The 17,515-nt window shown below is 35.2% G+C and overlaps 1 protein-coding gene across 1 annotated transcript in view; it reads left to right on the top strand.

The window, feature by feature from the left end:
* The window catches only part of NAALADL2 (N-acetylated alpha-linked acidic dipeptidase like 2), an 881,821-nt gene that overhangs the window by 811,973 nt on the left and 52,333 nt on the right, over window positions 1-17,515 (top strand). The window contains exon 12 of the mRNA XM_084231106.1: window positions 14,820-14,913. Coding sequence (XP_084087232.1) covers window positions 14,820-14,913 — 94 coding nt within the window. The remainder of the gene's footprint in view (window positions 1-14,819; window positions 14,914-17,515) is intronic.

Genomic DNA, 17,515 nt, shown 5'->3' with positions numbered 1-17,515 from the left:
TTTTAAGAAATATAGTTGTATGCTAATTTCAAGTTATACAAAATATTATGAGTAACATGCTAAAACAAATTATAAATTAGATAAATATTAAACAAAGAAAATTAATGCAGTATTGCAACTTCAGCCAAAATAGGTTTAAAGAAAAACTCAAATTTAGAAACATATAATAAGGATAAAAGAATGATTAATCAGAGAGATATAGTAATTCTATATATATAAGCACCAGCCAACATGTTTACGAAGTAAAAACTGATCAGATTATAAGAAGGACTCAGTACATCCACAATCATAATGTAGGATTTTTAGAATACTTCTCTCAGAAAGTCCTACATCAAATCTATGTAATAGCACAGACAAATTAAACATAAATTGGTATAGGACAGGAACTAGGACAGAAGCTGGGTAACTACATAAAACTGTACCTAAATGAGAGAATTGAATGCCCTAGAGAGAGGATTTGATTTACTTCTGAAAGAGTTAGAGTAGGTTAATGTAATAAGGAAGTTATTCTTAATACCTTAAAACAGAGGTGACATGCAGGAGGCAGATTTCATAACAGCTATTATTTTTGTACTTTGTGTATGTAATATATTTACCAGATTTCTCATTTTTCCATCACGTTGTTGTGATCACATACGCAAGCACACACAAACATACAATTTGGGTTTTACGTCTAGTATATTGTTTTTTAAAAAGCAATATATATTATGAGTTTTAAGATCTTAAGCCCATTTCTAGTTTGGCCTCTAAACAGCTATGTGATGTTAGGCAAATCATTTCAATTTGCAACTTCTATTTTCTTATCTGCAAATTGAGGTGATAATATCAGACAGCCAAGATTTCTTTCATCATTTACTATCCACAAATTTGTGTAAACTGTCTGACCTTGAGGATTAGTTTTGTTACTTCTAAATGTATTTTTAAGTTTATTATATATTTCACAAGTGTATATTATCCAGTAATTACTTTTTTTTCCATTAAGAAATAAGAACAAATAGTTATCTTATTTAGTACGTGAAAGACATAATATGGATCTGAGATAATAAAACCCAGACACCACTTAACTTTTGTAAATAAATGAGATAGTTCCCTACTGGATAATCCCAGTTTTTCTCCCCAATCTTCTAAATAAGTTGAATGGAGAGACACTGGGTTCTCTGTCCCCTGTAAAAATTATATATTGTTTGAAATTTATCATATATGAGATGAAAGTGAAACATGCACATTACTAAGCTTAGTCCCTTTTGATGCAGTTTTTCATTAACTAAATGGTATTTTGAGTAGAAAAGTCTGTATTGGTGTTATTCTGTACATTTTCCATTGTTAAAATTGATCTGAATTCTTTGATAAGCTTTTCAGAACTACTGTTATTGCTTTGTTCTCAAGTTTGACAAATATCTTTCTTTGCCATACTTTGTCATAAACCAATTGTGCCATCTCATTCTGATTTACATTTTAAAGACTGCATACAAGTTTTGTAACATTATGAAATATATTCTTATAAAAATATGAAAATCTGATTTTTTCAATTTCCCAAACATTCTTTAATAGATTTTTCTGTATATAGTTCTGGTTCTCAAAGTCCGATCTTCAGCCACCTGCATCTGCATTACCAGTGTACTTATATTGAAATGGTGAATTCCTGTGTCTCTATGTAGATTAATCAAATTATTGCCTATGTGATTGTGTGATTGTGTGTGTGTGTGTGTGAGTGAGTGAGTAGGGATTGGATCATGTTGGGTAATTCTACTTTTAAAAAGTTTTGGAGATGCTTCTTATGCAGTTAATACAGGGATCAAACACTGAGATATTCTGGGCTGCAGTGCTAAGTCCAAATTTTTTACAATAACCTACCAGAACCTTCACTATCTTATTGCAATTATTATCACCTTTTGTTAGTACAATCCAGCAGATATGTTGATCAGATTAAATGAAATAATGTTTTTACAGTTTTAGTGAAAAATCTGACACCAAGTAGATTTTTTTAACACTTTATTTATTTATTTGTTTATTTATTTATTTATTTATTTATGCATCGAAGAACTGACTGCAGACCAGAGGTGCGGGGCAGAGAAGGGGAGCGGGGAGGATGAGAGGATTCACCAGAGACAGAATGGGAAGCAGAACAGGCAGATCTACTGGAATACACTGCTGAGGGGAGCAGCAGGAGGGACAGGAGAAACCTACTGTGCCATGTGGGTTAGTTCCCTGGCTGAGAATGGAACTCAGGCCATAGCAGTGGACCTTCATGATTGTAGCACTAAGACAGTCCAGTCCATAGGCCACCAGGGAAGCCCATTCAAGTAGATTTTTGATTAACACCTATTCCTTGCCTTTAACCTCCTTTGGACAGGAAAATTAAAAATAAATTAATTAACCATATCACATCTTTATTTTTTCAAAGATTTACTTATGCATACAAGAACTGGGGTGAAGACCAGAGGTTTAGGGGATGTGAGGATTCACCAGAAACAGAGTGGGGAACAGAACAGTCAGACTTACTGAAAATCACTGCTGAGGGGAGCAGCAGACGAGTCAGGAGAGGTCTGCTGCACCATGTGTGTAGCTCCCTGCAGTGGCTGCAGAAAGCTTCATAGATTTAGCCTTAATCCCTTGTGCTATCAGGGAGGCCCACCATATCATGTCTTTATTGAATTAATTTCTTTCTTTGTAAAAAAATATATATATATATAGTGAAATAGTGATAAGGAGGCTAATGTTCATATTTTCTCAAAGGAAATGAAAATACTAAGATAAAATAAATTTCTGACAACAAAGGAGTTAGGAGTCCCAAAGCTTGTGGACAGATGCCTCCCTCTGTTTCTCAGCAACCTATGGTGCTGAAACCTGGCCTTTGCACAAGCTTTCCCCTACATAAAAGGAATACCTTAGTTCATGGCATACATAGAAATCAGAAACTAGCAAATTTGACAGTTTGTTGAAATCCAATTTAAATTCTAGAAAGTAGTCAAAATAAACTCTTATAGCCCCCAACTCTTGTTATTGGTAACTTGAATCACTCAACATGTGCAGTGTCCCCCAGTAAATAAGAATGTTAAAAATTCAAGAGAACAGGTGATTGGGTTTTAGAGAACAACATCTTACAGCTAAATACATTGATGCCCATGGAGGGAGGACTAGATCTACACAATCTAAATTGAAAACCATTGTGTTTTCAACAACTTATCTATAAATATTATGCTTTTTAGTGATAGTGTTAACATGAATTAATAGTTGTCATGTGAAATGAAAAATTGCAAACTTTCTTATCCTTATCTTCTGGATCAATCATTGTTGTTATATGGAATGGCATACTCTTCCCCCTGCCTTAGGTTATTTTATTAAAAATCACAGTGTATTTAAAAATTTATTTTAACTTATAAGACATCTCAATGGAAATGAAATATCTTTCTTACTAATGACAAATTCATTGACAAGGAAAGAGATATCTTATAGTCCTCCTATACAACCTTATTTTCCTTCTCTTCTTTAAAACATTCCTCCTTAGATTAAAAACTGACTTACTCAGTGGTTGCAATCAGAACTTGTACTTCTTCACTATTCTTGCTGAGAGTGCTGCCCTCAGCATTCCCCAGCAACCTAGTATTCCTTTTTTAATGCACAACGAATATAAAATATCCACAATATGTTCCTGGGCTTTTGCTGTCATTATTACCACTGTTTTCCTACTAATTTGGCCATTTGGTTACACCATTTTATATACTTTTTTTTTTCTTTCTAATGTCTTGGCTTTCGGCCCATAAACACTTTAACTATAAGAAACAGTTCACATTTTTGGCATCTAACATAAGACCCTTGAGTTGCAGGTTCTTTATAAAGACTTCTTTAAAATACTAATCTATATGATAAAGTGTTCTAAAGTTAATTTAAAAAGTAAAGTCGTATTATACTAGTTAGCTGATGAATGATATAATATTTAAAAATTCTTGAATTGGTCTGTGTTGTTTTGTGGGACAACCCAGGATTTTTGAGAACTGAGGACCTATAAAAGAACATTGTCTATCATTGAGTAATATGTGAAGAATAAAAGAAGAATCATGGAAATTCTAGAACTAGGTAGTGTTCTCTGTGCAATTCTTTACATATTTATAATTTAAATTCAACTGAACAATAGCATCTAGTTCAAAAAAGATTTATAGAAAATGCTTGTCATGAGTATAGTCACACATCAAAGAATCTAGAGTTGTTCTGTTTCATTTACTATTTTAAAATTTAAACTCTCTTTCTAAGGATGTAGTCTACAACACTTATTGAGTTCACAGCCAGAAAAGAAGATACATTATTAACATAATTGCATATAGTAAAGGTCACATATAGTTTGACCATTATTCAATATATCTCAGCATGTTCAAAAGAAAAATTTGGTTTTTTTCTTCAATCTCCTATCTCCACCCCTCTCTGTTGCCCTAATTTCCTTTACAATATAGAAACATGATGTCATTGTTTTTGTATATTCATATTTTGTGAAAAAATGGAATCATGCTGAAAATATTATTTTTAGGAGAAAAGTGACAGTTTCCAAATTTTCAGAGGTTCAACTTATTTTTTATTGGTTTTGAACTAGGATTTACAGAAGAAAATAATGATTTTAACCAGTTGAGTAAAATGGTTATACTAATCTATTGACTAAGTAGTGGATTTCCTATGTGATTGACTGTATTGTTTCCAAAATAATACTTCATTTAATAGTTGGATGTTAGGCATGAATGTTGCTTTATCATTTACTAAAGCACTGATTTTTAAAAATTCTTAAAGATTTAACTAAAACCACATCATTTTGCATGTACAGATATCCATCATAATGTTCTAAAAATATAATCTCTCAAAATAAGCTGTAAATAGATATCCTTGGCCTTCCTGTCTTACTGCATTATGTATATTTGATGTATGTTCCTTTAGCATTATCATAAACTCTGCTAAATCAATTCTGTAATCTCTCTCTCCATGATTAATTACTTTGGATAATTTACCAAGTACATGATTTAATAAAAATACAATTACCCTTTCAAAAATAAACAACCCCTACCCCGTTTGTTAAACCAGAGCTATAGTGATTCCTGCCACAAAAGAGAACTAGATTTCCATTGTTACTGTTGATGCTGAGGGATTTGAGGGAGGACAGATAACTCTGTCTATCCAAAGACATGAATTTCCCCTTAGAAGAAGATTTTGTGAAATATCTGTAAGATAAACAATAAAATACATTTTAACACTTCAATTTTATTGCTGTGTGAAGGCATATAAAACTCAGCTAAGCAACCCTCTGTAAACTAACGTAAGAGTGTGTGATTTTCACCAAATCTGCTTCCAATTCTTTTCTATATGATATAGATCCTAGCACATTTCTTCCTCACAGAAGAAAAATTCCCAAGGAAACCTTTCCTGAACTTCAGGTACATTATGGCCCCTGGATTCCTTTTCACAGCACACTGTAGCATTGAATTATTTAATAATTATAGTCAACATCTTTCTATTATAATGAGAAAGGCCTAAAAACCCCCAGCACCTAACATAGTCTTTGACATATAGCCAGAGTCCAATAAATATTTAATATGAATAATGCCCTCAAGTAGTATGAATATGGATAGGAGAACACAGATAACCATTTGATAAGTGTTATTGGTTTTTAAGTATTTCCCTACACCTTGTTGAAAGAAATGAATAATACAGTAAGTTGCAGTCTGCTAAGATAAAAAACAACCATCAAGTTTACCAGCAAACTTGTCCAATTGTATTTTATATCTATTAAATCAATGTTATTTCTTGTGAGAAAAATGAAAAAAAATTGTATACTATTTAGACCTTTCAGAGAATTATTTTCGTTAATAAATCTCTGCATCCATTTTTCTAAGTTCAGAAAAACACAATCTAAAAATGTGAAAATAAACATTTGCAAGTATCAGAAGTTGTAATTCCTGATAGGAATACTTGTAGTCTTGATTTTATTTTATCCTTTTTTAAAGATTTCTTTATGCATATAAGAACTGGGGAACAGGCCAGAGGTGCAGGGGGTGAGAGGATTCTCCAGAGACAGAATGGAAAACAAAACAGGCAGATCTACTGAAATGCACTGCTGAAGGGAGCAGGAGGTGAGACAGGAGAGGACTGCTGCACCATATGGGTAGCTACCTGGCTGGCCAGGGATTAAACTGGTGCTGCAGAGGTTGCGAACAGCTTCTTTACAGTGCTGTGTTTAACCCCTTGAGCCACCAGGGAGGCCCACAGTCATGATTATAAATATGACCAAAATGTGCAACCAACCCTTGCTTATTCCTTAGCATCAAGTTCAGATTTTGTAAATGTTGTCTCAATGGCCAGTTGTATTCCTGATTTGTTAAATTTAGTGTAAAAGTCTAGATTCTACAATCAGAATTTCTATTTTGGTCTCAAAACTCAGAATTACCATGTACTAGCTAAGAAGCCTTGAGGAATTACTAACTGAGCAATACCTTGTTTTCACATCTGCAAAATAGAATACCGTTAAGACTTAAGTGAGTTGATTCACATAAATCGTTTAGAACAGTGCCTGGCATATGGTGATAGCTCATAAATATTAGCTGTTGTTGAATTATTTTTATTATTGTTAGCATTATGTTGAGGTCAATTGTTTGTGAAAATAATTTCTAATTTGTTGATCACTATATATATTCTATGCAAATTTCAGCTAAATGTTGCATAAGAGAAAAGATGGTATTTTAAACACCATTTTCCAATCCACTAAAAATTACTAATACAGCATGGTCCCTCACTAAGAACATTGTTAATAGCAGAAGATCAACTGAATTAGAATGTTAAAAGTAGGGCCTCCATTGTGGCACAAGTGTTAAGCACCACACTGTGAAGAAATCCCCAACTTTTGCAGCACCAGTTTTATCCCCGGCTGGCCAGGGAGCTAACCACATGGTGCAGCAGATCTCTCCTGTCTATCCCGCTGCTCCCCTCAGCAGTGTATTTCAGTCAGTCCACCTTTCTGCTCCCCATTTTTAATCCGGTGAATCCTCTCACCTCCTGTACTCCATGGTAAACACCAAATGTGTAGTCAGAGTTAATCTGAGAACAAAGAGAGAAGATGGAACTTAAAGCTGAAGAAGAAGCTAGAAAGAATTAGAATCAAAGAGTTTGTATTCCTAGCCAACTAGTTTCTTGCCAGCAGGGATTGGCTTATTTCTTTAATACTCTAGCCTTCATACGTATTTAGTTCATGTTTGTGAACATTAAACTTTTATAAATTTAGAGGAAAATTAAGCCACCATCTCTTTAACAATCAAGTTAAATTGTTGTGGCAGCAGATCCCAGTTATGTTTCCTTTCTTTACTCCACATTCTTTTGATTTGCCAACATGCCTAGCAATCTAGAAGGCATTCACATGATCTGTCAGCTATAGAAGCTCTGTAGTGAAAACACATACAAATACCCAAACTAGGCATCCCAGCAGTCTTGTTCCACCCTTGGCAACTGTAGGAGGCATGGCAGTAACCAAAATGGCAGTTCCTCAGAGTCTTGGATAAGGAACTTGCTCTCCTCTAGTGGTATCAATGGGTGTTCCACCATCAATGGAGGCTGGGTTCCCCACTTTACCACTATATTCTAATACAGGTCTTTAAGTTCACATATATTTACCATGTACTAGACTCATGAGTCAGACAAAATTGGTCACAAGGAGTTCCTAATAATAATTGCAAGTTTTAGGAACAAAATATTCCATATGTCTTTTGTGATTTAATTTTTTTTCTTCTCCTTGAAAGGAATTATTCTCTCAGCAGCTTTTGGAATTCTTGGAATATTTTTAAATCCTTTGCAAACAGCAGCTTCATTTGATGCTACATCAGCCCATCAAAAGTTTTCTATCTTTGAAATGTAAAGAAGAAACAGGTGGATTATTGAACCATTCCTATCCTGAAAGAAAACCACCTCTTTTACAAAATATTCTGGAAGCTTAAGAGTTCATAACAATTTTTATATTTCTTCTTCCCCACTATTAAGAGTCACAACCTATGTATGTATGTATAGAGCAGTGCAAACAAAGTCTTTGGCAATGCCTCCTAAGCATCCCATCAACACCTTGCCTCAGAAATAAACCCTCAAGTTATCCATTGCAAGAACAGGGATTCCCTTCCTAGGTGACTGGTGTCTTCCACATGCAATTCTTCCATGGCAGTCCCTCTTGGGTCAGAGAGAACAATTTTGACAGTTAATTTTTTTCTTTTTTTTGTGATGTAGTTTTGATCTGAAGTGATACTTTTTTGATAGTTGTGGCAGTTATGTATGCTCTGGATTTTTTAAGAGTTTTTCTTTCAAGTAATTTTTTCCATAAATAGACTCGTGTGATCATAGGTTTTTGAGCTGGATATTAAATGACATCAGTTTTTCTATACATAGGATAATAGAAAGGAAGTAAAAGAGCAAGTCTGTCTTTTGGAGGTACACAGAAATATATTTGAATATGTAATTGCAAAACTCCGGCTATAAGGTGAAGAGTAGGTTAGGGGCAGACATTTAGATTGGTTAAGGGGTTTGTGGAGTATTCCAGCTGAGTCATAAAACAGAGTTTTAGTTATGTTAGTGGTGCATAGATTATGTGCACTAAATTTGTGTTCACCATTTAATTTTTACTTTAGCTGGGAAAACAAGCTGAGTATGTCAGGAGTACATCCTGACTGCCTCTGCCTGTTAACGTCATAACTTTGAATAGCAGTACTGAAGACTGGGAGACTATGTCTTGCTCTGCTTATCTCCAGGGACATCTCTGGGTCCCTTTGCCCATAGTTAACTGCTCTGTGGTTTGTTATCCACAGGGTCTTTGTTATATATCTGGGATTTTCTACTATGAACGATATAAATCAGAATCAGGTCACTTTAAGATGAATATGAAAGCCTGTAGGGCACCACGCACCACAAAATCACTCTATGAAGGCTCACCAGGCCATAATTTATCAAATAATGCCTCTTCTCTGAAAGTTAAGATAAGGGGGAAAGACTCCCTATAGATCACTGAATCATCATCATTTTTCTCTGGTGAGTTTTAGGGTTTTCTGACTTTCCACCCTGTATCCCAAATTCCGATTCACTTCCCACTTCCCACTCACCATGAGCTCCATGTCAGTTAGATTGGTTTCCTCATGGTTCTCTAAAGAGTATATGCTTCCATCTATCCCAATGGTCTAGCTCATTTTATTCCCTCTTTAAAGTCTAGAATCTTGAACCCAAAATATACAGAAACTGTAGTGACATGGTATGTTTACAGAAACATAAAAATGGTGCTTTCTAGAAAACAAAAGTTCATGCTTACTATTTTCCAATTAACTTTTTTTCAATTGTGTACAAATGGTATGACTTTTCATTCAATAAGAAAGTAAACTATTAAGAGAGAAACTGTCTTATATTTCTTTTTTTCCTTCATAGCACAGTAAGCATCATGCAATAATGACTCCATAGATACTCTTGGGATGATTCATGAGTCATCTCCTATTTGTCATATCATGTTGCTTCATGCCATAGTGACCCGGTCTCCCTCAATTTCTTTCTTAAGCTACCTCATTAAGCAGGTGTTACAGCACTGCCTTCCAGAATGGGTCTATCCTGTATCTAAAAATCTGACTGAGGACATATAAACAATTTGATAATGGTAGTTGAACTTACAGCTCAGTTATATGGTATGAACTCTGGTTATTTGAATTTAGAATTATTAAAAATTGAACACACAAAAAGTATTCTAAGTATCCCTGCTTTTAAGTAAAAGGAAATTTTATTATAAATTTATGGTTTTTGCTATTGCTCTTGTGAACTTATGAAATCCAAATACATTGTTCATGCATTCACTAATAAACTCATTCAAAGCATTTGCAGCAGATCAGTCCACATACTGATCAATGAGGCACAAGAATTGGAGTGGGGAATGGCTCAATCCTAGATATTTATCATTAGTAAATTGATATATTTTTTTCTCTCTGGACTAGTGAGTAAAGGAAATGTATAGGTTAAAATCAAATAATATAAAACTACTTCCCTACAAAATAACAAGACAACAGAATTTTTTTTGCATAGTTTAAGAAATAAAGTACATGTGTATTTGTATTTCCCTTTATTAGGTTTCTAAAAGCACTCCTTTAAACCTTTAAATAAAACAAATTATCTCAAACTGAAGAAATAAGCTTTATTTGGAATAACTATAATTTGTTTTTATTACCTTTAAAATCTAGAAGAAGGTCTATTAGTGATCATCATTTTTGACAATCTGACCTTATCTGAAATCTATAAAACCTCTAAATCTAGAGATTTAATGTTGTTTAGTGAGAGAAGTTCTTTGCAATGTGATATCTGTTTATTTTGCAATATTACAATCTTTTAATGTTTTTTTAATACCTTATTTTCTGTATAACACTTTTTTTTTTATTCTATTGTGTTGTTCCTTTGTCATCTGGTTAAGGGTAGAATGATCTGGGAAGAGTAGAGTAAGAAAGACACTGGGACCTTGAGGCAGATTGTGTGACTATAAAGTTATGATAATGAAATTTCAGACAGATCATGGAGAGACATAACAAAGATGACAAAATAGGAGGTTCCAAACTTGGACCAAAGAATAATAGTTATCCAAGAACAATGATACCTCTGAGAAAGTTTACAAGTCCTCTTCAGAAATTTTAGCCATGGGCCTCCCTGGTGGTGCAGTGGTTGAGCACTGGGCTGCAAAGTTGCATGAAGCCTCTGCAGTGCTGGTTCGATCCCCAGCTGCCTGCAAGGGTCCCACATGGGGTTCGATCCCCGGCCGCCTGCAAGGGGTGCAGACCTTTCCTGCAGCGCCCACTGCTCCACTCAGCAGTGTACTTCTTCGTCAGTCTGCCTGTTCTGCTCCCCGCTCTGGCTCTGGTGAATTTTCTCACTCTCCTGCGCTTCTGACTGTACCCAGTGCTTGTATAAATAAATAAATAAATCTTTCACAAAAAAAAAAAAAAGAAAAAAGAAGAAGTTTCACCCATATAAAAAGTAGAAAAAAATATTCTGAGAATAATGCGCAAAAAGAGTATGAATAGCAGTTTCATTTTGCCTGCATTACTGCACACCCTAGAACAGCACTACTCAGCGCCAAAGAGGAAGCTTCCTCTTTGCAGGAAAATATAGAGCAGAAAGGAAAACCCACCTTTTGTGGGCATTACATAAGGGACATGGCCCTAATTCCTGTCACTGACCTGTGCCTCCACAAGCACTAGCAGCCTAACAGTTAGGGCATTAGGTGCTGATTCCAAACCCTTCTCTTCTCAGAAACAGGCTGGAAGGTGTGAGTTCCTCCCAGTTTTATGTCACTGTGCAATTTATGGCCAGAGTGCATTTTAGCCTTTCTCATTTTCGCATGGGATTTATAGATTTGCCCAATGTGTGAGAATCACTCAACTAGCTTCTGAAGTTTCTTTAGAGGGAATTGTTACACATTTAGTTCTAAGTTCAGTGTTTTCATGGGAGGATGTGAGGTTAAGAGTCTCCTACTTTACCACTAGAGTCCGAACCTGGATTGGTCTATAATCAACATTTTAAACAAAGGGTTAATTTCTTCACTATCTGCCTCCAGGCTTGTCAGGATAACAAAATGAGAAATTTAAAATGAAAACAAGGGAGCCTTGTATAAATATAAGGGAAGATTGCTTTGGTATGCCTATGTGGGTGTGAATTCCAGAAAGGCCAAGAGGAGTGTGCAGTATCATACATCTCTTTTCCCTCCATGATAAGGCATATTCAAATCTCCCTCTTGCTTATTAAGTTGCAAATAAAGGTGATTTAGTTTAAGAATTCTGTGGTGGACCAGTGCCTTGTATGCCCCAATATTTGTTACCAATTTCTTTTTGAAAGAAAGAGCAAGGCAGTTGGCTTATAATTCAGTTGTTTCAAGCTGCCAAATCACTCTATATATACACAAGAGAAACGACTTTCTCCAACAGCACATAAAGAAGTCACCTTTCTCTTCCCTTCCCATTCTTTCATTCTAATCTTTTGTAGTGTGTGGCTTATAAACAAAACATGTCTTACTGTAGTTTCTATTATCCAGTGCAAATTGGAAAAAGGAACTGTAACACTTTATAATCTTTCTTTAAAATATCTTCTTACAAATAATTTACTTCCAAATATCAGTGTCCCTTGCATGATTTGAATGGAAGTGCAATGTACTGGAAACAGTGTTTATATCAACTTATTACAAGTAGGGTTTTTTTTCCCCAAAATTATAATCAGAGGAGGCAGTTCCCAAGTATTTTTGTAATCACTATGTTGGGGATAAAACTCTGCAAAGAGATACTCTTTGGACCTTGGGATGAGAAGTAGTTGTTAAATTTGGGAGAAAAATATTTTTTAAAAAGTGGGGGATATAAAAGGTGTTTTTTTCTTCCTCTTTTTTCCTCCAAATCTATAGATGATCCAGTTGAATTATATTTTTATCATGATAAATGGTGTCTGAACACCTGGGAAAAAGGATGTTTAAATACTAAATGGAATTTGACCCTTGTTGAATATGTAGTTATGAGCATTTAACATAAAATCTTTGTTGTAAGTTATATGTTTGTGTTTTCTATACTGCATCAAGTTAGGGTGCTAATTTGCCCTGTGTAGTTTCACAAGACAATGCTTTCATTCACTAACAATATTTCATAGTACATTTATAACATCAATACAAACCCATCAACCTATGTGCCAGATTCAGGGTTATAAAAGATGTAGGGATATTCATTAAGACCAAGTAAATAATGTTACAGAGATATACCTCCATGAAGGGGAGGTACCATTTTCCTTGACACCACTAATGTGCAGGCACCTTGGAATATAAGTCACAATATGCCAGGGACTGGACTCCCTGAATGGGGGAGCTACCGGGAACTAGGGGCAGAGCTAAGTGTTTAGGTGGATCTATATAACACAGCAGGCAGGCAGACCCGTCTTGCTTTTCTGGCTTCTGCTTGCACCCTGGTACTGCTAAGAGGGACTCAGATGAGAGACATGTAGAGATATTTGGAAAAGAGACACATGATCAGGCTGTTCTTGGTCCTTGGCAGTGATGATGACAGCCATTATCTTGGTTTCATGTTGGATGATATGATGTATTTTGCCTCTTCTTTTGCTCCAGAAATCTGAGAACTGCCTAACCCCTTTCTTGTGGTTCCTTGCCAAAAGGTACCTTAGACATTTGGCAAACTTTTGGACCTCAGCAACTACACTTCTGGCTGAGCATTTGCATATGAGGGGATGGATAGTTTAGAGGGTTTTGTCAAGAAACTGTTAATAGGAATATCCCTTCTTCTCTCTATCTATGCACACCAGTTCTATTAAAGATCTTTCACAAAACACAAGCCTACTTCCTTTCCTTTGTGCATGCAGATGGCCAAATCCCTTTCAATCATGCACCTCATAATAGTTTCGGGCCCCTGGGTACTCCTCAGTCCTGTGCTAACAATATTAAATATAACTTGAGAGAGAAAGGGAGAGTAAAATGACGTTTACTACTAACCCTAAGTTCCTTTGAGATGTATATGAATGGATGACTTATTTAGTCTATTAAGCAGATGCTAGTTCAGCTGTAGTGCATATGTTGATTTTCAAACACTGTTTGGTGGAAAAATATGCATGTAAGAAAATCCACATGTGAGTATTGGGGATGCAAATGAAAATTATATTTTTTGATAAATTTCAGAAAAATGGTGAGGAAGAGAGTAAAGCATTTAGGAAAATAGTACTTAATATTTAAAACAAAATGAATTTATCATCAATTTTATTTAGAGTTTTACTTAATACAATAACCAGATATTGATTTTTCATTTCTTCTCTGTCTTACCATGTGACATTCTGAACTTTTTTTTTAAACAGGAATTTTTTTATTTATTTTATTGATTTATGCATGCCAGAACTGGGGTGTAGGCCAGTGGTGTGGGGGTAAGAGGGATGAGAGGATTCACCAGAGACAGAGTGGGGCACAGAATAGGTGGATCAATTGAAATACACTGCTGAGGGGAGTAGTGGACAAGACAGGAGAGGTCTGCTGCATCATGTGGGTTAGCTCCCTGGCCAGGGAATCCAACTCAAGCATTAGTGGCTGGTCATATTTGATAACACTGAGACTTTTACCCCTGTGCCACCAGGAAGGCCCCAAGGAATTATTTTAAAGTTTAAATATTACTACTTCAGTTAAGGAAGCTGTGTCTTAACATTTTAACTCAAAAATGAATAAATATTATCTTCATACTATTCTGAGACATAAAAAATAAACTCAAGGTGTTTTTATTATTTAGAGAAAAAATAAAAAAGTTATAAGCAGAAATAGATTTTTTAAGTGTATTTTAACTTCTGAGTTTTTGCTTGTATGTATGAGTATGAAATAATAACAAGATCCTAAAAAAAATTATTTGAAGAAAATTTGGATATCTAATTGTCTCTATTCAATTCACCATGAATCAATTCACATTCCATCCAGCAAGTAGGAAGATACTACTGTATGTTTTACAAAATAGGTTTTCATTGTCAGAAAGAGAGGGAACAAGGTTATTTGTAAAAGTGAGAAAAGTGAATTTAGGCCAAGTCACCTTCCCTTAGGTAAGGTAGAGTGATCTTAATATACTGATCATCTCACTAGTGCTGACCAAGAAACTCTAGATTGATCGGTTTAAAATTCTACCCTTGGGAAAGATTGAAACTGTGGTTACATTTGGTATTAAGTCTTGGTGGGTCTTGGCATAAATGATTCCATTTTGGGGCCTGTTGTTTCTCTTTAACAAGCAAACGAAAAATGTAATACTGAAATTGAGTATTTTATTTTTTTCTTTCAGCTCTCAGGAGAAGTGGTTTTGCAAATTGCCAATGAACCAGTTCTGCCCTTCAATGCTCTTGATATAGCTTTAGAAGTTCAAAACAAACTTAAAGGTAATTTTTCTTTAAATTTATAGTAATTTTAGCAAATAAAACACTGAGCAACTAATTTTCAATCAGGAATGGATAAAATCATATACTATCTGATTATCCATGGCAAGGCAATGTTTCCCTCTTATATACAGAAATATGTGAAGAGCTGAGAAGATTTCTGGTTGTCATGTCAGTAGGAGTAAAGTGTACATACGTAGTATGTATTAAGATAATGTACCATATCTTAAAGACTGTTCCACTTTCTTTCATAGGAGATTAATAATTCTAAGCTTCTGCTATGATTTTCAGTTTCCACATGAAAAAATTGTTCAGATTTTGTTAATGTTTGTACCTAACATCCAGTCAATTCAATTCTTTCATGTTTGAATTCATCTCTTTCTGCAAAATTCTGACACTGTCCCTATAATGACCATTTTTTCTGCTTATCAATATGCAAATCTTTAATTAGATTTCTAATTGGTCTTCATTAACCACATTCACAGGGCACCACTGTAACAAATGAATCTTCATCTTCCTCTCTGACCTTTAATAAATCATTTGTAAATCATTTGTAAACATGTACTTATCAATACAAAAAAAAATACTATGGTTTAGCAGTAATAGTTAAGAGGTACTACTTGGAGTACTCGAAGGAGTCAAATATTTCCAGTACCTGAAAGACTAATTTTTGTTGTTGTTGACAACATGTATTGCTTCTTAACACAGAAAATACAACACATTTTTTTCCTCCTCAGTGATCCTATGACTTTTATTATAGTTGCTATAAAACCATGACCTTGGGAGCAATTGAGCCATTTAGGGCTATTTGCTCCCATAATAAATGTTCTCATATTTCTGTGCTTTTGGTATATTTAAGTCAGTTCCTTTTTTTTTTTTTTTTTTTGCACTTGTCAAGTTGCTATCTCACTATTGTTGGTGTGTGACTACTGGTAAGAGTCACTATATTCTCCACTTCTAATTATTTATAGAATAATTTGGACTTAGAAGCTGAGTAACCAAGTATATGACATTTTACAAATAAGAATAAAACAGGTATAATAAAGAGATAAAAAGTTTTGTGAACAATAAATGAATCTTCTGTAAGGATTTCTTTAAGCATCTGTTTTATTCAGTCTCATTTGTTTTGCTTATTTTTTTTTTCAGTTCTCATTTTCATACTTTAGAAAATTTAGTTGGTTATGCATATAATATAAAAACTTTCAGAGAAGGGCCTCCCTGGTTGTGCAGAAGGTTGAGCACAGCACTGTGAGGCTGTCTGGAGCCTCTGCATCATGACTTCAATCCTGGCAAGCCAGGGAGCTACCCAAATGGTGCAGCAGACCTCTCCTGACTTGTCCGCTGCTCCCCTCAGCAGTGTATTTCAGTCTGCCTGTTCTGCTCCCCACTCTGCCTCTGGTGAGTCTTCTCACTTCCCGCACTGCTGGCCTTCACCCCAGTTCTTGTATGCATAAATAAATCTGGAAAAAAAACTTTCAAAGAATAAGAGTAGATTGTAATTTATATTACAGAAATATTTCTCCGGGCCTCCCTGGTGGCACAAGGGTTTAAGACATAACCTATGAAACTATCCGCAGCCACTGTAGTATGAGTTTGATCCCCGGCCAGGGAGCAACCCAGATGGCGCAGCAGACCTCTCCTGACTCGCCCGCTGTTCTTCTCAGCAGTGTACTTCAGTCAATCTGCCTGTTCTATTCCCTACTCTGTCTCTGGTGAATCCTCTCACCCTCCACACCTCTGACCTGTACCCCAGTTCTGTATACATAAATAAATGAATCTTAAAAAATATATTTATCTACCTATAAAGAAATAACTGTCACACACAGAAAGGAACCTCAAAGAGTATATTGTAAAATAAAAGCATTGCATAATATGGATTGTAAATGGTTACAGGTTGCTATTCTGAGTCCATATTTTCTTTGACAAATGTATATTTTATTTGTCATAAATATAAGTAGTATATCTTGGAGCCTCCCTGGTATCACAAAGGGTTAAGTCTCTGAACTATCAAGCTATTGGCAACCAAATAAAGAAGCTGAAACAAAACTTAAAACTTTGCTTTAAAGGAACATATATACATGGTGGAACAAAACTGACACAAATAAAATAATTTTAAAATTAACACTATACTCAAATTGTTCCCTAATGTAAATTGGTTTGGAACACATTTGCATTCTCAAAATAAGTGTATTAGCAAAAGTAACTGTAATTGTATCCAGAGTACAGAGGAGAGATCTGGGAAAATAAATTTGGAAGTAGTTCCAGATGAGATGTCTAAGTGATTGAATATAGATGGAAGACAGAAAAGGTCTAACTTTTCTGAGGTACTCCTACATTTAGTGGCTCAAGGGGTTAAGCACAGCACTCTGAAGCTGTCCACAGCCTCTGCAGCACCAGTTTGATCACTGGATGGGTTCGATCCCATCCAGGGAGCTAGCCACATGGCACAGCAGACCTCTCCTGTCTCACCTGCTGCTCCCCTCAGCAGTGTATTTCACTCAGTCAGTCTGCCTATTCTGTTCCCCACTCTGTCTTTGGTGAATCCTCTCACCCCCCACACCTCTGGCCTTTACCCCATTTGTTGCATGCATAAGTAAATCTTTAA

Source organism: Talpa europaea, assembly GCF_964194135.1.
Source record: "Talpa europaea genome assembly, chromosome: 4".
Lineage (NCBI taxonomy): Eukaryota > Metazoa > Chordata > Mammalia > Eulipotyphla > Talpidae > Talpa > Talpa europaea.
This window is presented reverse-complemented; position numbering and strand designations above follow the sequence as displayed.